Consider the following 22332-nt stretch of genomic DNA (forward strand, 5'->3'; position numbering starts at 1 on the left):
CCATTTAAATCTACCTATGTTCATGTGTGACAGAACCAAAGGCTGACGGATGATTGTTTTAAATTCTGTTCTTCGGAGCATCTGAGTTAAAGAAAGCGACTGTGTTTCAGGCAGTGATCCTTTCTCTTCCGCGAGGATTATAAAAGTTTCACGTGACTGGGATGTCGTCAGAGAGTATATTGGCTGCTGGAGAGACAGTCCAACGTAGCAAAAGCAAGACATTTGATGGGAGCCTAACCGTGGGTGCCCTCTGCTGGCGTTCCCCATTCGGATCTCTGGGCGGGGACTACTCAGGAGGACGTTGTGATCAGGAGAAAGAAAACTGGCGTTCTACGGGTCGGAGCGTGGAATGTCAGATCCCTTAATCGGGCAGGAAGGTTAGAAAATTTAAAAAGGGAAATGGATAGGTTAAATTTAGATATAGTGGGAATTAGTGAAGTTCGGTGGCAGGAGGAACAAGACTTCTGGTCAGGTGAATACAGGGTTATAAATACAAAATCAAATAGGGGTAATGCAGGAGTAGGTTTAGTAAAGAATGAGAAAGTAGGAATGCGGGTAAGCTACTACAAACAGCATAATGAACGCATTATTGTGGCCAAGATAGATACGAAGCCCACGCCTACCACAGTAGTACAAGTTTATATGCCAACTAGTTCTGAAGATGACGAAGAGATTGATGAAATGTATGATGAGATAAAAGAAATTATTCAGATAGTGAAGGGAGACGAAAATTTAATAGTCATGGGTGACTGGAATTCGATAGTAGGAAAAGGAAGGGCAGGAAACGTAGTAGGTGAATAAGGAATAGGGGTAAGGAATGAAAGAGGAATCAGCCCCGTAGAATTTTGCCGAGAGCATAACTTAATCATAGCTAACACTTGGTTCAAGAATCATAAAAGTAGATTGCATACATGGAAGAAGCCTGGAGATACTGACACGTTTCAGATAGATTATATAATGGTAAGACAGAGATTTAGTAATCAGGTTTTAAACTGTAAGACATTTCCAGGGGCAGATGTGGACTCTGACCACAATCTATTGGTTATGAACTGTAGATTAAAACTAAAGATACTTCAAAAAGATGGGAATTTAAGGAGATGGGACTTGGATGAACTGACTAAACCAGAGGTTGTACAGAGTTTCAGGGAGAGCATTAGGGAACGATTGGCAAGAATGTGGGAAAGAAGTACAGTACAAGAAGAATGGGTAGCTTTGAGAGATGAAATAGTGAAGGCAGCAGAGGATCAAGTAGGTAAAAAGGAGAGGGCTCATAGAAATCCTTGGGTAACAGAAAAGATACTGAATTTAATTGATGAAAGGAGGAAATATAAAAATGCAGTAAATGAAGCAGGCAAAAAGAAATACAAATGTCTCAAAAATGAGATCGACAGGAAGTGGAAAATGGCTAAGCAGGAATGGTTAGAGGACAAATGTAAGGATGAAAGGCGTATATCTCTAGGGGTAAGATAGATAGTGCCTACAGAAAAATTAAAGAGACCTATGGAGAAAAGAGAACCACTTGCATGAATATCAAGAGCTCAGATGGAAACCTACTTCTAAGGAAAGAAGGGAAAGCAGAAAGGTGGAAGGAGTATATCGAGGGTCTATACAAGGACGATATACTTGAGGACAATATTATGGAAATGGAAGAGGATGTAGATGAATGTGAAATGGGAGATATGAGACTGCGTGAAGAGTTTGACAGAGCACTGAGAGACCGAGTCGAAACAAGCCCCGGGAGTAGACAACATTCCATTAGAACTACTGACAGCCTTGGGAGAGCCAGTCCTGACAAAACTCTACCATCTGGCGAGCAAGAAGAATATAATAATTCCAACCCCAAAGAAAGCAAGTGTTGACAGATGTGTAAATTACCGAACTATCAGTTTAACAAGCCATGGCTGCAAAATACTAACGCGATTTCTTTACAGACGAATGGAATAACTATAACTGGTAGAAAGTGACCTCGGTGAAGATCAGTTTGGATTCCGTAGAAATGTTGGAACACGTAAGGCAATACTGACCCTACGACTTATCTTGGAAAATAGACTAAGGAAAGGCAAACCTACGTTTCTAGCAATTGTAGACTTAGAGATAGCTTTCGACAATGTTTATTGGAATACTCTCTTTCAAATTCTGAAGGTGGCAGGGGTAAAACACAGAGGGCGAAAGGCTATTTACAATTTGCACAGAAACCAGATGGCAGTTATAAGAGTAGAGAGGCATGAAAGGGAAGCAGTGGTTGGGAAGGGAGTGAGACAGGGTTGTAGCCTATCCCCAATGTTATTCAATCTGTTTATTGAGCAAGCAGTAAAGGAAACAAAAGAAAAATTCGGAGTAGGAATTAAAATCCATGGAGAAGAAATTCAAACTTTGAGGGTTGCCTATGACATCGTAATTGTGTCAGAGACAGCACAGGACCTGGAAGAGCAGTTGAACGGAATGGACAGTGTCTTGAAAGGAGGATATAAGATGAACATGAACAAAAGCAAAACGAGGATAATGGAATGTAGTCGAATTAAATCGGGCGATGCTGAGTGTATTAGATTAGGAAATGATACACTGAAAGTAGTGCATGAGTTTTGCTATTTGGGAAGCAAAATAACTGATGATGGTCGGAATAGAGGAGATAAAAAATGTAGACTGGCAATGGCAAGGAAAGCGTTTCTGAATAAGAGAAATTTGTTAACATCGAGTATAGATTTTAGTGTCAGGAAGTCGTTTCTGAAAGTATTCGTATGGAGTGAAGCCATGTATGGAAGTTAAACGTGGACGATAAATAGTTTAGACAAGAAGAGAATCGAAGCTTTCGAAATGTGGTGCTACAGAAGAATGCTGAAGATTAAATGGGTAGATCACATAACTAATGAGGAGATATTGAACAGAATTGGGGAGAAGAGAAATTTGTGGCACAACTTGACTAGAAGAAGGGATCGATTGGTAGGACACGTTCTGAGGCATCAAGGGATCGCCAATTTACTACTGGAGGGCAGCGTGGAGGGTAAAAATCGTAGAGGGAGACCAGGAGATGAATACACTAAACAGATTCAGAAGGATGTTGGTTGCAGTAGGTACTGGGAGATGAAGCAGCTTGCACAGGATAGAGTAGCATGGAGGCCTGCATCAAACCTGTCTCTTGACTGAAGACCACAACAACAAGAAGACAACAAGTATCTGGCAAGCTGTTACATCGGTTATTACTGCTACAATGGCAGGTTATAACAATTTAGTGAATTTGGACGTGGTGTCAAAGTCGGCGCGCAAGGGATGTGACAGAGCAACTTCGAGGTAGCGTTGAAGTGGGGTTTTTCCCCTACGACCACTTCTCGAGTGTGCCGTGAATATCACAAACCCGCTGAAACATCAGATGTCAGACATCGCTGCGGCTGGAAAAAGATCCCGGAAGAACGGGACCAACGGCGACTGAAGAGAATCGTTCAACGTGACAGAAGTGCAACCCTTCTTCAAATTGTAGCAGATTTCAATGCTGGGCTATCAACAAGTGTCAGCTTGCGAACCATTCAACGAAACATCATCAATATGGGCTTTCGGATCCCGTTGAGGGTGTTGAGGAAGTTCTGCTGGAAGAAGCGCCGCCCCCACTGCCGGAACTCGGTGTCCGGTTCGCGCTGGCAGTCGATCTCGATGCCGAAGGCCACGGACGCGATGACGTCGGTGGCGTAGCGGGCGGCCAGCTCCCTCATCTCGACCTCCTCCCCGCGCGACGCGGCCGCCTCCAGCACCTCCCCCATCTCGCGGCCGCAGTCCGCCATCGTCTGCACAAACACCGCAGGGGCTCAGAACGCGTGCTGCACTCACGACACCTCAACCCGCAACTGCCGTGGTAAGGCCCTTTTATACGCGCGAGTTCGCAGTTAAATGTGTAAAGTATCGTACCCCAACACACTATGGTATAATCAACACAGCCTATTGCTGGTCGTCTATCAGTTCCATATCCATCTAGAAGCACAACCACTTTCCACATAATACCAGAATACACAATTCGTTCAAGCAAGCGTATTCAAGAACTAATGCCAGTTCAGCTTTTATAGCTGCAAATAGATGGCAGCTTGAATTGCAAAAAACACCCTGGAACCAAGGAAGCTCATGTGTTCTGCTACATACATTATACAGGTACATAATGGACTAACTAGAGTTCTATCTGGAAACTACAAGATATTATGACCCTATGATTTTCTAGGAGAGACGTCGGAAATCTAAACAGTACTCTGGAGCACGTTTATGAGGTATATTTTTGGAGAAGTGCATGGGTTTCTGCATGGAAACGAGGGGATTATTCAAAAATAAAATAATTCATTTGGTGGGACAAAGACCTGACGGTGGCTGATATAAAGAGCGAACACGCATTTGGCAAATTTTTGCAGAATACCAAGAGGTTTCGGTAAACTCCTACTGGCATGCAGTTTGATACTGAAACTGATGTACGTCTGTCTATTCACATTTCAAGATCTGCTGCGAGGTCGCTCAATAATTTTATTGCAAGCCACTGCTGTCAAACGCCTAGCTGCGCATGCAGCTGTCTTATGCAAGCTGTATGAAAGCCATTAGGCACTCGACTCCAGCTGTAGGGATGTCACAATACCAGATACGATGCAGTATATGCTATAGGGGGGAAATTATCCACGCCAACGTTATCGCAAGATACTGACAGTTTTATGCATCGTTAGCCTTTTCTTTAACACAAAATACACATTCAGAATAAAAGTCAAAATATGCAAGTCGTGTTGTGGTTTCATAGACCCACTAGATCGCAAAATAAAATAAGAAACGACAAATTTTCCAAACAAAAGCAAAAATATTGGCCTTGGCGCAAATTTCATGTTGCACACGCCATTATCACAAGTAAAACTATTTTCCTGCTGAAAAGTCATTTCCACGTGAACCATTCTCTTCTGACACCCTGCCGAAAAATACTTAACTTCCAAGGTGTTGGGTGAAAAGCTAATTTCTACGTGGAGAGGCTGTGGATGTGGGTATGGGAAAAAGAGCTTCCCAAGACATTGAAGTAGACATGTTAACTAAAAGAATTCCAGTCTGTTTGCTAAAATCAGGAAAAAAGTTTTTATGTCCTCCTATTCTTTTATAGCATTTGATTTCGTAAGGATCACTGAGCTGTGTATGTACAAAGATACCTCGTATGAGTCATGATGTCTTTTCCTTTTATCAGCATTTATCTTACATGTCTTCCAAAAATCAAACCTTTTCACAGCAACGTATTTCTCAGAAACCCCGTAACTGATTTTTCAGTTTCCTAATTTCTGTGGCTGCCGTGTGACAGCTACTGTCAGAGAGATCTACCTACGTACGGAGGCTGCAAGTAGAAAAGTGATCCCTATATTCTCTGTCCTTCAGTAACTCAGATCAGGAAAGCGTTCTTGAAGACACAGTTCTATGGAGTTATTGAAGTCTTCATTTTGCTAAATTTGCTACTCTTCCGGTTGAATCCTCGAACCACTTTCCTAACGCAGTGGGTACATAACATCACTGGTACACGTCGTTGAAATCTTATACGTTCATTATAGAGTGGACACAGTATTTGGTTTCTCTAATGGAGTCGTTGTTTCCTGGATACAATATAGGTATTAATCTAGTAGTGAAAGGCTATTACGTCCGCAGCTCGTGGTCGTGCGGTAGCGTTCTCGCTTCCCGCGCCCGGGTTCGATTCCCGGCGGGGTCAGGGATTTTCTCTGCCTCGTGATGACAGGGTGTTGTGTGCTGTCCTTAGGTTAGTTAGGTTTAAGTAGTTCTAAGTTCTAGGGGACTGATGATGTTAAGTCCCATAGTGCTCAGAGCCATTTGAACCAAAGGCTATTACTTTCGTCCCAAGCCACGGAGATTTTCTGTGTTGATCTTTCTTACAATTCTTCAGAATTACCAAAGGCATGGTTTCGATTCCAGTACCATAGGTGTAGCAACAAAACTATTGATACTTGCGCGTAACAGTAATGTGAGATCTTCCCTAGATAACGGCATCACCCATGTACCATCTGTTAATGTTGTGCACTGAAGTGTCCCAGTAAGTGTTCAACTACCTAATTTCGTACACTGAGGCGTAAAAAGTCATTGGATACTTCCTAATATCGTGTCGGACATCTTTTTGTCCGGCGTAGAGCAGAAACTCAACATGGCACATATTCAATAAGTCGTTGGACGATCTCTGTAGAAATTCTGAGGCATGCTGGCTCTAAAGCCATCCATAATTGCGGGAGTGTTGCCGGCGTAGGAGTTCGTGCACCAACTAATCTCTCGATTATGTCCCATACATGTTCGATGGAACTCAGGTCGGGCCATCTTCGCCGCCAAACCAATCATTTGAACTGTCCAGAACGTTCCTCAAACTAGTCGCGAATAACTGTGGCCCAGTAACATGGCCCATTGTCATCCATGAGAATACCATCGTTGTTTGGGGACGTGAAGTCCATGAATGGCTGCAAATAGTCTTCAGTTAATCGAACATAACCATTTCAAGTCAATGATAGGTTCAGTTGACCAGAGGACCCAGACCATTTTATTTAGACACAGCCCAAACCATTATGGAGCCACCAGCTGCTTGCGCAGTACCTTGTTGACAACTTGGGTCCTTGGCTTCGTGAGGTCTGGGCCACGTTAGAACCCTACCATCGGCTCTTACCAACTGATACCGGGAGTCATCTGACGAGTCCACGGTTTTACAGTCGTTTAAGGTCCGACCGATATGGTCACGAGCCCAGTGGAGTAGCTACAGGCGATGTCGTGATGTTAACAAAGCTACTGGCGTCGGTCGTCTGCTGCCATAGCTCATTAACGCCAAATTTCGCCGCACTGTCCTAAAGGGTGCTTCCGTCGTACATCCAACATTGATTTCTGCCATTATTTCACGCAGAGTTGCTTATCTGTCACCACTGACACCCCTACGCTGCTCTCAGTCGTTGAGTAAAGGTTGTCAGCCACTGCGTTGTCCGTAATGAGAGGCAATGCTTGGAATTTGGTATTCTCGGCACAATGTGACCCCCGAATACCGAATTTCCTTCAATTTTCGAATCGGAAGGTCCCTTGCGTCCAGCTCCAACTACCATTCTATGTTCAAAGTCCCTTAATATCACGTCGGACACCATATCACGTAAGTCACCTGAGTTCAAATGACAGCTCTGTCCAATGCGCTGCCCTTTTATACCTAGTGTACGCGATATGTATAAGTACATATCACTAGTCCATAACCTTTCATCTCAGTGTAAAGAAAGTCATGTCAGTCGATGGCGACTAAGGGAAGTTGAAATTTTTGTCATGTTTTCGAAAAACGGCAGAACGCGAAATTTTCAGTATTGTACACGGTATTCATATTCAGAAAGGTCTTCTCATTTTCGTAATACTGACGTTGCAATTCCTCCCAAAGTACCATGCCGCCACTTGGATGGCCAAAATTTGACGTCTTCCACACTCACGTCAGTTAGCTGAAGGAAGCACGAGTGCGCGTCCCTCGCGCGGTTGCCTGCTTGCTTCACACGTTTGCTCCACACTGAGCCTTCTGGCTGTGAACATTCTCTAATAAAGTACAGACGCAAATGGTGGTCTGGTAGCTATGCCAATACACTATATGTTGGAGGACAGTGTTGAAGCCATTATCAGCACATCTACCATCCTCCAGATGGCATATGCCGTCATCGGACTAATATCGAAGTCGCCTTTCCAGGTGTACTAATATTTCTGCCAGCTGAGCACTTCTAAAGTGCTAGCCTACATGGTGTAATGGTTTTTTATTTACGTGACCATTACGGCACTCCAACCCCAGTTCTCGGTACCAGTAATATCGTACTACTTTTCTGCGAAGTAACAGACATATTTTTGTGACAATATTCACATTTGGTTTTATTAATGTATAGGTACTCCCATTTATCGATATATTACAGTGATATGGTTCTTGTGTGTATTCATTTCTGTGACACTGTCATAATCTTTGACTTACTTGTAACCGTTTTGGCGCGAATGCGCACAGAGCAGTCTTTGTTTCACTTTCCAGAATTTAAGTTGTTATTTCGCTTTGTAATAGAACAGTCAAGTCTTGTGTTTGGTTAAAGTGGAAATTAAATATATGAAGATTGGTACAAAACTGTTTTCTTGATGATGTAACAATTAAGAAGAAGTATATGTGACTTTACAAGAAGTTTACTAAAAATATGGATCCGGAACACCAAGTCAAAAATTATTTCTACCATACCATTTTTCTGATCTGGGATTGTTTGATCATTAAGGATTTTCTGAAAAACGCATTTGTTAGGTCTTCAAATATTGCTAAAATACAGATCTGGACCTTCTAACAGTCAAAGTGGAATCATCCTAGAATCAACAAGATGAGCCATAACAACTTCGACGAAATCTACGTGGGAATCCATTCAAGATAAATGCCAAAATTAATTACTTTTTTACAGTGACATCATTATTTCCATTCTGACGATACCATCCACAATCAATAACTTTCTTGTTGCCCGATAAAGCGAACATATGCTGCGTCAGCAACGTTATAAATCTAATTTCTAACCTACTTTGCAAGTGGTGGTATTGTTAGAATGGGCACATCCAAAAGCCAAAAGCAGGTTTTCGGAATGTCAGTGATAAAACGCTATACTAAAGCAAGAACACTGCGTGATCCTGAATCTTACGCTCTATGCACCGTGCCACGCCACTCACCTGGAACATCATCTTCATTTTGCCAGATGTGAACGTGGGCGTCAGCTTCGCGCGTAGCTTCCGCCACTTGCTCCCACCCAGCAAGAACAGGTGTCTGGAGAGCGGTTCGCGTTCGTCCACCCTTATTCCCCTGTCTTGGAATGTCCAGAAATCCTTCACGAGTATGTTGCGTATTAGGTCTGGTTCCACTAGCACTAGAGCGGGTCGGTTGAAGAAATAAATTCCACCAAAACGGTGCCCTGTAACAAAACGAAGGTCATTCATGGTTTATAAAGTTTCAATTAATAACTGTTACGTCATCTCGCCTCATGCCTAAAATATACCCCAAATCATCGAGCAAACTCACTATTATAAGCGGCAATATAAAAAACTCTTAGTCAGTATTGTAAAATGAAAATATAAGAACTCTCCGAACTTACGAATACCATGTACAGTACTTAAAATTTAGCATCCCGCCATGGTTCCGAAAACAAGGCAAAAATTTCAACTTTCCTTTGTCGTCATTGACTCACTGACAAATGTCATGGGATAACAACATGCACATATACGGATGGCCGTAGTATAGCGTACACAAGGTGTAAAAGAGCAGTGAATTGGCGTGGCTGTCATTTGCACGCACGTGATTCATGTGAAAAGCTTCCAGACGTGATTACGGCCGCGCGACGGTATTTAACAGACTTTTGAACGTGGAATGGTAGTTGGACCTAGAGGTATGGCACATTCAGTTTCGGAAATCGTTAGCGAATTCAATTTTCCGAGATCCCCAGTGTCAAGAGTGTGCCGAGAATATCAAATTTCAGACATTACCTCTCACCACGGACAACTCAGTGGCCAACGGTCTTCACTTCGTACAAACCAACCATCAGACTGACTCCCGGATGGATGAGATAGTAATAAACATCCCTGGCGTAGAGAAACAACTGAAAGATTTCAAAGCGAATACATAACCAGGTCCGGCTGGAAACTACAAAGAGTACCACACGGCACTGGCCCCTTGCCTAGCTTGCATTGATCGTCAATCTCTCGCCCAGTACAAAGTCCCAAGCGTCTGGAAAAAAAGCGCAGCGAATCCTTTACATAAGAAAGGTAAAAGAACGGACCCGTAAAATTACAAACCAGTAACCCTTAACATCGGTATGCTGCAGAATTTCTGAACATTTTCTCAGTTCGAATATAATAAATTTTCTTGAGACTGAGAAACTTACGTCCACGAATCAGTATGGTTTTAAAAATTATCGCTCGTGCGTTACTCAGCTTGCCCCTTTCTCACGTGATTTACTGCGAACTATGGATCAAGGAGAACAGGCAGATTCCATATTTCTAAATGTCCGGAAAAAATATGACACGGTGCCCCGTTGCAGTCTGATTACGAAGGTATTAGCATCTGGAATAAATTCACAGATATGTGAGTGAGCCGATGACTTCTTAAGTAATAGAACCCTTATCAACGATGACAAGTGTTCATCAGAGACAAGGGCACTGTCACGAGCGCCCCAGGGAAGTGTGATAGGACCGTTATTTTTCTCTATACACATAAATAATTTGACGGACGAGGAGGGCAGCTATCTGCTGCTGTAGTTTGCTGATAATGCTGTGGTGTACGGTAAGGTGTCGAAGCTGAGTGACTGTATGAAGATACAAGATGACTTAGACAAAGTTTCTAGTTGGTGCGGTGATGGGCAGCTAGCTCTAAATGTGGGAAAACGTAAGTTAACGCGGATGAATGGGAAAAACAAATCTGTAGTGTTCGGACACAGCATTAAATGGGTATTGCTTGACACAGTCACGTCGTTTAAATATCTGAGGGTAACGCAGCAAAGCAATATGAAATGGATTGAACATGTGAGGACTGTGGATGGGAAGGCGAATGGTCCACTCCGGTTTATTGGGAGAATTTTAGGAAAGTGTAGTTCATCTGTAAAGGAGAGCGCAATTAGGGTGCTGCTGCGACCAATTGTTCAATACTGCTCGAGTGTTTGGGATCCGTACCATGTGGCATTGAAGAAGGCAATCGAGGCACTTCAAAGGTGGGCTGCTAGATTAGTTACCGGCAGGTTCTAACAGCACGCAAGTGTTACGGAGATACTTCGAGAACTCAAATCGGAGTACCTGGAATGTTAGCGACGTACTTTCAGAGGAATAGTATTGAGAAAATTTAGAGCATCGTTTTGAAGCTGACTGCCGAATGATTCAACAAGCGTCAGCATATACTGCGTGTCAGGACCACGAAGATAAGGTTTGAGAAATTAGGGCTCATATGGTGGCATATTAACAATCGATTTTTCCTCACTCTATTTGTGAGTGGAACGGGAAAGGAAATGAGTAGTAGTGGTACAGGGTACCCTCCGTCACGAACCGAACGGTGGCTTGCGGAGTATCTGTGAAGATGCAGTTGTAGATGACAGCAGCGGCGTCTGCGTAGAGCTGTCAGCACAAACAGGCCAGTAGCTCTGCTCGAAACAGCCACAGGCATCAATGTAGCTCCTGCGGCGAACGTATCCGTAAGGACAGTACGACAAAATCTGGCTTTAATGGGCAATGGCAGCAGACAGCCGACGCTAGCGCCTTTGCTAACAGCACGATATCGCTTGCATCGGCTCTCCTGGGCTCGTGACCGTGTCGGTTGTACCCTAGACTGGATAACTGGATAACCGTGACCTGGTCATATGAGAGCCGATTTCAGGTGGTAAGAGCTGATGCTAGGGAGCTAGTGTGGCGCAGGGCCCACGAAGACATGGACCCACGTTTTCAACAAGGCACTGTGCAAGCTGGTGGTGCCTCCAGAATGGTGTGGTCTGCGTTTACAAGGGCTGTACAGAGTCCTCTGGTCCAGCTGAACCGATCATTGACTGAGAATCGTTATGTTCGGCTACCTGGAGACCATTTCCAGCCATTCATTGACTTCTTGTTGCCACTAACGATGGAATTTTTATGGATGACAATCCGCCATGCCACCGGGCCACAGTTTTTTGCGACACGTTTACAGAGCTTTCTGGATAATTCGAAAGAATGATTTTGCCACCCAGATCACCCAACATTAATCCCGTCGAATATTTGAGGAACGGATTCGAGAGATCAGTTCGTGCACAAAATCCTGCACCCCAATATTTCTGCAGAGGCTTCCAACAAGTCGAGTCATGTCGAGTCACGTGGGGTTACTGCTCTAAGCCGAACAAAGGTGGTCCGACACGCTATTAGGAGGTATCCTGTGACTTTTGTCCCATCAATGTATAATCAGGTTTGTGACTTCATCTAAAATTTTCAAAATTACAATTGTTTTAGATTTAATGTACTTCCCACTATTTAAAGACCTCTATTAAGTCGTGGCAGCTGTGTACGGACACCACCTATTAGATAATGTTGGACATGCAATAATATCTCTCCTAACAATCACTCCGAAAATTATACTTAATCGCAAATAGAGAAAAGAAGCGTACGTATTTTAAAAAAACGAGCCCATTCCTAGCAACTCACGTTAAAACTCTTGGTGACTTCATAAAACACTGATCTTGTGTCAGTACTGCACTTTTGTGCGTCTGTCACATCTCTGACTACTTTCTATCCGTGGCAATTAGCATTTAAATATTTGCTCACTAGAAGACTACTATAAATGGTATGCAGCACTGGTACTAGTCGAAGACCAGCAAACTTATTACTGAATCATAAACTGCGTTCCATTACATCTCATTAAAATATGTTGCAGTACAAACAAGTAAACTTTGATTGTTTTCTGTAAAATTCAAACTTTCGGTTAGATATTGAGCTATGGAATATAATTTTTTCACAATATCTTATTAGAAAAATATCATTGAAAACAAGATTAATGGAACTCATTACAAGACGAATTCTCGTACTTTAGATTTTTCTTGAGTCAGATTGGGCAGTCATTAATGTGCTGAACTTGTATTCCGTAGGAGCGAGGCTCACGTCTCCGTAGAACCATTCAAATTCAAGTTTTCCACGGATTTCCTAAATGACTGAGAGTAAATATTCTCAAAATAGGACACAACCTCTTCATTCCCGCCATTCACTCATAACATCGATGTCGATGAGACGTTTACGTGCAACATTTCTTCCATTCTTCTTTATTTGCAACTGAACTTAGTAACGTTATATTTGAATAATTTATCAAAACCGCTAAGGCAAAAATATGTGGATGATATTCGCTGCTCGAAATTTAATGCAAAAAGAAGTTCATACTGCCATTTAAACAAAATGCTGCCATTTAAACAAAATTTAAATCATGACAGCACCTGCCTATTGACGGTTTATTATACTCATACATACAGACTGCCTGCCTTGGAAACTGTGTGCCGGTCACTCTTTCAGGTTCTCGCACGCACGTTTCTAACCGCCTTCCATTCCACTACCTGAACTGTTCTTCAAAAGCTTCGTAATTATTTGTAACGTGTGTAAATGAATGAAAATACACTGAGGGATAAAAATCGCAAGGCCATAAAATAACAAAATTACAATAATGAAATTTCGGGAATACGTGTGTCTAAGTAAAATATTTATGTGATTAACATTGCAAGAACACAGGTTAATGTAAGGGCCCTATAAGCCACTACAAATATGAAATGATGGTACATTAGTAACCAGTGTAACCGCTAGAATGTTGAATGCGAGCGTGCAGACGTGCACGCATTGTGTTATACACGTGGCCTATAACAGTTTGTGGGCTGTAGTTCCACGCCTCTTGCTCTTGATCGGTCAATACAGGAACGGTTAATGCTGGTTGTGGATGACGCTGGAATTTCGTCCGTTGGCGTCTCTTATGTGCTCGATTGCAGAGAGATCTGGTGATCGTGCAGGCGACATGTCGACAGTCTGTAGAGCATGGTGCGTGCAACAGGGGTATGTGGGCGAGCGTTATCCTGTTGGAAAACACCACCTGGAATGATGTACCTGAATGGAGACACAACAGATCGAATCGCTGAATCGACAAACAAATTTGCAGTCAGGGTGCGTGGGATATCCTCGAAATTGCTTCTTCTGTCATACGATATTGCACCCCAGTCCATGGCCACAGATGTACGTCCAGTGTCTATAGGACACAGACAGGTTGGTTGCAGGTCCTCAACTTGCCTCCTCCTAACCGTCACTGGAACCGAGGGAGAAACAGCCTTCATCAGAAACGCAAGAGACCTCCACTCTGCCCTCCAGTAAGCTCTCACTTGACACGACCGAAGTCGCAAATGGAGGTGGTTTACGGTCAGTGGAACGCACGCTACAGTACATCTGGCTCGGATCTGTCCTGATTTGTAACAGTTTGTTGTGTCACCGTGGTGCCAACTGCTACTCAAATTGCTGCTGCAGATGCAGTGCGATGTGCCACAGCCAAACGCCGAACACAATGGTCTTCCCTGCCACGTGGCCGTCCGGAGCCCGGTATTCTTGCGACCAGTAACCTTGCTGCCAGTAATAACGTACAGTGGCTTTGATTCCTGCCAAATCTTTCTGCGTTATAGCAGAGGTAACATCCAGCTTCTCTTAACTCTGTTATACGACCTCGTTCAAACTCAGTGAGATGTTGATAATGGCGTCTTTGTGCCCATAAAAGCACTCTTGACTAATACCAAACCCACCACGTCCAATGCCAAAGGCAACTAACGCTCACGACCGTTACAGCTTGTGTTGAAAGCAAATATGATTTGCATCCTCATATATTTGAATAGACATCACCTGTGAGATGTAGAAATGTGCCCACACAACTTTCGTATATGTCGCAGAACTCCTTCTTGGTGTTGCTAATTTTTTTTTCCTTTTTTTTCCTTTTGTGTAGTTAGTGCGTGCCAGTCATAGAATTCTCCGTGATTGCACGTTTCGGGGCAAAGGCCATCCTCTGTCATCACGTTCCTCATTCTTCAGTGTTGGCTTTCAAGAATTTAATCTAGATGTTCTTACACTGAAGAGCCAAAGAAACCAATACACATGCCTAATATCGTGTAGAGCCCCCGCGAACACGCAGAAGTGCCGCAACACGACGTGGCATGGACTCAACTAATCTCTGAAGTAGTGCTGGAGGGCATTGACACCATGATTCCTGGAGAACTGTCAGTAAAAGGAGGGGTTGGATGTCTCTTCTCAACAGCAGGTTGAAGGCTTCCCGGATTGGCTCCATAATGTTCATGTCTGGGGAGTTTGTTGGTCAGCGGAAGTGTTTGAACTCAATAGTCTGTTCCAAGAGCCACTCTGCAGCTGTTCTGGACGGTGGGGTGTCGCATTGTCCTGCTGGAATTGCCCAAGTCCGTCGGAATGCACAACGGACATGAATGGATGCAGGTGATCAGACAGGATGCTTACGAACATGGCACCTGTCAGTCGTATCTCGACGTATCAGAAGTCCCATATTACCCCATCCGGTCGATACAATTTGAAACGAGACTCGTTCAACCAGCCAATATGTTTCCATTCATCAACAGTCCAACGTCGTTGTTGACGGGACCAGTCGAGGCGTAAAGCCTTGTCGTACAGTCATCAAGGGTGCACGACTAAGCCTTCGGCTCCGAAAGCCCATATCGAAGATGTTTCGTTGAATGAGTCGCAACCCGTGACACTTAATGGCCCAGCACAGAAATCTGCAGCAGTTTGCGATAGGGTTGCACTCCTGTCACGTTGATCGATTCTCTTCAGTCTTTGTTGGTCCTATTCTTGCAGGGTCTTTTTCCTGCCGCAGATATGTCGGAGATTTGAGGTTCTACCTGATTACTGATATTCACGGTACACTCGTGAAATGGTCGTACGGGAAAAGCCCCACTTCATTGGTACCTTGGAGATGCTGTGTCCAATAGCTGATGCGCCGACTATAACACCACGTTCAGACTCACTTAAATCTCGAATACCTGCCACTGTAGCAGCAGTAACCGATCTAACAACTGCGCCAGATACTCCTTGTCGTATATAGGCGTTACCGACCGTGTTCTGCCTGTTTACATACACTATGTGATCGAAAGTATCCGGACAACTGGCTGAAAATGACTTACAATTTGCTGGCGCCCTCCATCGATAATGCTGGAATTCATTATGGTGTTGGCCCACCCTAAACCTTGATGACAGCTTTCACTCTGGCGGGCATACGTTCAATCAGGTGCTGGAAGGTTTCTTGGGGAATGGCAGCCCATTCTTCACGGAGTGCTGCACTGAGGAGAGGTATCGATGTTGGTCGGTGAGACCTGGCATGAAGTCAGCGTTTCAGAACATCCCACAGGTGTTCTATAGGATTCAGGTCAGGACTCTGTGCAGGCCAGTCCATTACAGGGATGTCGTTGTGTGTCCACGCCACCACAGGCCGTGCATTAGGAATAGGCTCTCGATCGTGTTGAAAGATGCAATCGCTATCCCCGAATTGCTCTTCAACAGTGAGAAGCAAGAAGGTGCTTAAAACATCATTGTAGGCCTGAGCTGTGATAGTGTCACGCAAAACAACAAGGGGTGCATGCCGCCTCCATGAGAAAAACGACCACACCATAACATCACCGCCTCCGAATTTTACTGTTTCCACTACACACGCTGGCAGATGACGTTCACTGGGCATTCACCATACCCACGTCCTGCCATCGGATCGCCACATTGTTTACCGTGATTCGTCACTCCACACAACTTCTTCCACTCTTCAGTCGTCCAATGTTTACGCTCATTTTACCAAGCGAGGCGTGAGGTGCGGCTTATGAGCAGTTGCAAGACCATGAAATCCAAGTTTCCTCAACTCCAGCCTAACTGTCATAGTACTTGCAGTGGATCCTGATGCAGTTTGGAATTCCTGTGTGATGGTCCGGATAGATGTCTGCCTATTACACATTACGACCATCTTCAGCTGTCCGCGGTCTCTGTCAGTCAACAGACGAGGTCGGCCTGTACGCTTTTATGCTGTACGTGTCCCTTCACGTTTCCACTTAACTATCACATCGGAAACAGTGGATCTAGGGTTGTTCAGGAGTTTGGAAATCTCGCGTACAGACGTATGACACAAGTGACACCCAATCACCTGACCATGTTCGAAGTCCGTGAGTTCCGTGGAGCTCCCCATTCTGCTGTCTCACCGTCTAAATGACTACTGAGGTCGCTGATATGGAGTACCTGGCAGTAGGTGGCAGCATAATGCACTTAATATGAAAAACGTATGTTTTTGGGGGTGTCCGGATACTTCTGATCACATAGTGTATCTCTGTATTTGAATACGCATGACTATACCAGTTTCTTCGGCGCTTCAATGTGTATAGTAGTTGGAATGTCATATCCGGGTAGAATCTGTCAAAAGTTCTAGAAAAATCTTGCCTTTCTTCGTCATGATGTATTGTGTGTAACTAATACCTGTGCTCCTGCAGAGAAAATGAAAAAATCTAGATCTCCAGTAATCACAGTTCCTGCTTTTGTTTCATTCAAATACTCGTGACCGGTTTGTGACACTGGCCGCATAGAATATTTGATTTCGCAGTACCTAAGATGTGATCTACATTGCCTATATAATAGAATTTCAGTAAACATGCTGTTACTTGCGTGGGTTCACCTTTCCAAGTTTTTCAGAGTGATGAATGTTGGACATGTCTGTTATTCCGCATATCAGAAAGAAAATATACCTTTCTAGTAATGTCTGCCCCGATATACTGACTATTTCCCTGTCCTCGACACGATAATCATTAATATAACTGTACCAATGTCCCCGAGTACAAAGTTTTCTGAACTTCTACATTCGTGGCAGCGTTACGGCAACCTACGCTCCTGAAAGCTCAAAACAAAAAGTAGAAACATAAACATTTGACTCGTAGTATAATTTTAAAAAATCCCATAACTGTAAGTAACAGAACATAAACTCCGTCTAGCAGGATTTACAGGCGTTATAGCCCGTAAAATAATACCGTGCCACGAATGTGTATTCAGCGCGCAACCTAAAACATATTGGCAGTTATTTAAAGGAAGTGATGATTTAGAAATTTACCATCGATAAAGATGGAAGAATGTGTGAAATACTCTAAAATATATCAACAGAAGACCGAGAAGAGTTCATGCAGATAGAAATACGTACGATCAACGAAAGGATAGCTTTAGGTGTGTTCCTGCAAGTATTACCATAATCAGTAAAAATGAAATAATGAAAAATCTTGAGATCTGAGCTGAAATTAAAAAAAGAAAACAGAATACACCAAAAAATATTTCAACTTCTCCTTAACAAGTGTTTGACTGAACGTGAAGACACCCCAAGGAATTGAAAAAAGCATACCTGGTACCATTTCATAAGAAAGCATAAAAAAATCGACAGTTATAGGGGCATAAGCATTACCGCATTAGTGGAAAAGTTAAATGGTAGGATTAGAAAAGAAATTCTGAAGAACGAAATTATAGTAAGAGAAGAGCAGAGTGGCTTTACCGCAGGTACATTCTGTGTAAATAATATATTTACAATAAAAGAGATAACTAAAAACTGAATATCCAGGGGAAGAGACATACACAAGATTTTCACAAATTTAAAAACAGCATGTGACGCTGCACCAACAAGGAATCCATGTCTAAATCTTGAAGAAAACACAATGAATAAGACATATGTTGCAGATTACCAGGAATTAGAGACAAGAATGAAAATATGAAACGAAATTTCCCGAGTAATAGGACCAACCACAGGCCTCAGACAAGGGTGCTGTACGGCCTCTGTTCAGTTTAAATATTAACTGAACGAAGTTCTTAAGGAATGGATGAAACAATGTTGAGGAATGTAGCGAGACACAGATGGGAATGAGTTGTCAAGTTTATTTTTCGTCGATGATAAAATAATACTAGCGGCAGATGACTATTATACAGAATACCTGATGACGGAAATCATAGAAACAAACTGTAAGTCCAGATTAACAACATGTTTAAACAAAATAAAATATGTCTCAGTAGGAAATAATCAACGCGATATTACTATAGATGCAACAACTATCGAGGCACGTGGAAAGTAGAAATATCAGAGATTTATAACCTCAGATCTGGTTTCCAGTGAAGACGAAAGAAGACAGAGGGCAAAACATGCTAAATAAGCAACCTATAGGGTGAGTTCCCTACTTCGGTCAGAAGAAACTAAGAAAAAGATGAAAAACGTCATATGAATCGTTAATACAAAGAATTTTTTAGGTGGAGCTGAATCCTGGGAAATGATAAAACGAGATAGGAGACTTGAAAGACTTTGAAAAGAGGTTGTAGAGTGTCAAAGGGAGAGAAGATCTCAGATAAAGACATCAGGAAACGAATGAAGACTACCACGTACATCACCGAAGAGTTGGGAAGAGATTAGGGGATGAACGATGTCCGAAAAAAGTAATGTGGTGGCCGCCTCCGAACAAGAGACAGAGAGGAAAACTGTGCAGAAGTGAAAAATCAAGTACTTCCAGGTCACTTTATCGAAACTAGTAAATTCGGTCGGACAACAGGCTATCCTTAGGTATAAAAAAAACAGATATTAATGTGCTGTAGTTAATGTCGTTTTTATTCCTGAGGAAAATCTGTTTGACCAAAAGTGATAGCATTAATAAATTATCATACAGCTATTGTGAGAAATCATTATTTTTCAAAAATGTAGGAAATTAGTTAATGCCTCTGACGCTAACGATGGCCTTGTTGAGAGACACATTCAGTGTTTCTAAGATACGTGTGGTACACGCCACCCTTCTAAAACTGAATGTCTCGATGCACTTCGAACGTCTCCCCTCTTACATGGGTCTGTGGTCCAACTTACCTTTTAGCTGTTTGTACGCGTCCGTGACATCCGCTGCCATGGACTGCTTTCCCACAAAACTTTTGTAGATATTGCCGAAGGGAAACTGTGGTTCCAGGTAGGGCACTCCCTTCTTCTTCCAGTACTTGTACGAGTAGGCGAACCACACGTACACTACCGCTGCGATCAGCAACAGCGCACCCAACATTTTGATGACTGAAGATTCCGCAAAGAAGGTGATTCTAAAATAAAAAAGGTTATGTTGGACGTCAAAGCAGTAATTAGTGCGAAAAATTTTCTCACTAGTGTGACATATGTGGCATTGTTAATATTATTAATATATAAATACATATGCAATGTATAATGGAAAACCGTTATTAGCAAAAATCTCGAAAACTTCTTGAACGATTTACTTTAAATTTTTAGAAAATATTGCAATGAACATTTCGACGAACATAATTTGCAAATGAACATAACTTAAAGTAGTATATATCGTTTGTTACATCGAAAAACTAAGAAATTGTCCGTTCCGCCTCTTGCATGGGAAGGAATGGAACCCGTGTTCTTTTTAATTTCTTCGATGACACATCTCACAGATAATACAGGCTCCATCGTTCAAAATGGTTCAAATGGCTCTGAGCACTATGGGACTTAACTTCTAAGGTCATCAGTCCCCTAGACTTAGAACTACTTAAACCTAACTAACCTAAGGACATCACACACATCCGTGCCCGAGGCAGGATTCGAACCTGTGACCGTAGCGGTCGCGCGGTTCCAGACTGTAGCGCCTAGAACCGCTCGGCCACCCCGGCCGGCGGCTCCATCGTCGTTACCATAAATGCCACCGCACGAGATATGTGCACACTGTGTGGATTTCTGCCATGCATTCCAACCCTCAGTTGAAGTGGAATGTAATTCCTTGCAATATGTACATGCCGTATCTTCGTCATCTTCGGTGCTTTTACCCCTCTTTCTTGTCCCTCATTTCTGCCCTGCTGTAACTCTGCGTACGGCTGCAGCATTTCCAGGACTAAAAGTAGGGAAGCTCAACAGAGTGGAGTTATTCATGGATGCACTTGGAGTATCAGTCATCAAAGAACACTGACGTCTAGCTTCCAGCTCAGTCGTTTGTAATCTGTCGCTGCAGTCAGTTTCTGCGAGTTCAGGAGGTCGGTTTGAGAAGTCAGTAGGTGCTTTAGTGGGAAGGTTTGCTGAGCGATTGACTGAAGGATTTTCAATGGAATTGGCTGCTGCCTCAATCGAAATATCAGTCGTCGCAGCTGGTAGGAAGTCTTCGTCTGAGAAGACGTTGAAATTCGTTGGACAAATAGCTTTTTTCTCGAATCCTTTCATTACAGTTCGCATGAACGCATCATAAACAAAAGCTTGCCCAAACAAGATACAGATTTGCCACCAAGTGACAACTTTGCCTGTGTTCGATCTCAACCACCTTCTCACTTCGTCTTCATAAAACAGGCTCAAGGATTTCAGAAATGCTACATCCAGGGGCTGAAGTTCATGCGAGCACTTTGGCGGAAAGCACAATAAACTAACACCGTTGCTGCGAGCTAGTTCTGGCATCTCCAAGTTTTTAGTGAGAGAGGCATGCCCATCAAAAAGCCACAGAACAGGATTTTCTACCTTTGCATTAGAAAAGTCGATGAACATGTGAAAGCAGAGTCAGAATATTTCGCTTCTCATCCATTGATTGGGTGGTTGGTATGAGGGAGGGGACCAAATAGCGAGGTCATCGGTCCCATCGCATTAGGGAAGGTTGCGGAAGGGAGTCGGCCGTGCCCTTTCAAAGGAACCATCCCAGCATTTGCCGAAATGATTTACGGAAATCACGGAAAACTTCTATCAGGATGGCCGGACGCGGGTTTGAAACGTCGTCCTCCCGAATACGAGTCCAGTGTGCTAGCCACTCCGTCACTTCGCTCGGTAATTCAAGATTTAGTGACATTCTTTTATCATTCTTTTATCTTTTGAGCGGCCTCGGCTATCTTTCAAAGAATTTCGTCTTACCATTAGAAGTTTTGAGAATAAAGTGAAATTGTCACCTTTTCGTTTACTGTTAATTATGAAATATCTGATTTCGATATGCCAAATTCTATATGAAATATTACGTAAGTCCAGAATATAAGAGATTTCGAAAATCACGGACAATTATGAGTTTTTATTCCGTTTGCAGTGTTGTTACAAACTAACGCAGACAGCTTCTCTTTCCCTTTGGTTTTTTTCCATTGGTGTTGCTTTAAGTCCAGCCATATATACATCAGAACACGTAAAGGCAATGGAGAGCCTATGTGGAAAAAAAAATCAAAATAGTACAATAACGAAATTGAATCACATACGTTGTCAACGTTTTATCTAAAACATGCTTTAATGGCTGCGAACATGAATTGACGAGAAGCTGACTCTATGGCAAACCTTCGTATCCATTTAACAACAAATTAGAGAATGGAAAGAGATGGATGTGAGGAAGACACTTAGACACTCACACTTACCTACCGAGTGAAGTTCACTGACTGCTTGAGTCTCGTCTTAGCGTCATATATATAGCGCGCTGCAATCTGATAACGCAATGACTCTGCGAAACTTTGTCTGCCTGACATTGGAGATCTCAGAACAAACAACGTCTGAGTCACTCATAGGGTATGATTATCACCTGGCTGCTACTACGAGATAATCTGCTCCAATAATGACTCAAGCAAAATCACTCGTAGGCAGTTTTGAAGGTCAGCCTCTGTCTTATTAGTAGTTACTGAAGCTTACAGCTACGGTTAGACAAACGCCGCAGTGTGTGCATATGTTTCTGTAGCATCTTGGAATGCAGGGAAATGGTTTTCATTCTTGACTCTTCTTCACGCGGCAATTGCAGTCTGAAACATAGGGTATTCGACATAGGCTGGTTGTCGAGAGTGTGACCAATTGAAGGTTGACTGGCGTACGGGACG

The 22332-nt window shown here is 43.0% G+C and overlaps 1 protein-coding gene across 1 annotated transcript in view; it reads right to left on the minus strand.

Moving 5' to 3' along the window:
• LOC124616614 (probable cytochrome P450 6a14) overlaps window positions 1-19583 on the minus strand; it is a 32247-nt gene extending 12664 nt beyond the window's left edge. The window contains 3 exon segments of the mRNA XM_047144937.1: window positions 3532-3776; window positions 8686-8924; window positions 19397-19583. Of these exon segments, the coding sequence (XP_047000893.1) occupies window positions 3532-3776; window positions 8686-8924; window positions 19397-19583 (671 nt within the window).
• Window positions 19584-22332: the final 2749 nt, after the last annotated feature.

The sequence above is a fragment of the Schistocerca americana genome, chromosome 5 (assembly GCF_021461395.2).
Source record: "Schistocerca americana isolate TAMUIC-IGC-003095 chromosome 5, iqSchAmer2.1, whole genome shotgun sequence".
NCBI lineage: Eukaryota > Metazoa > Arthropoda > Insecta > Orthoptera > Acrididae > Schistocerca > Schistocerca americana.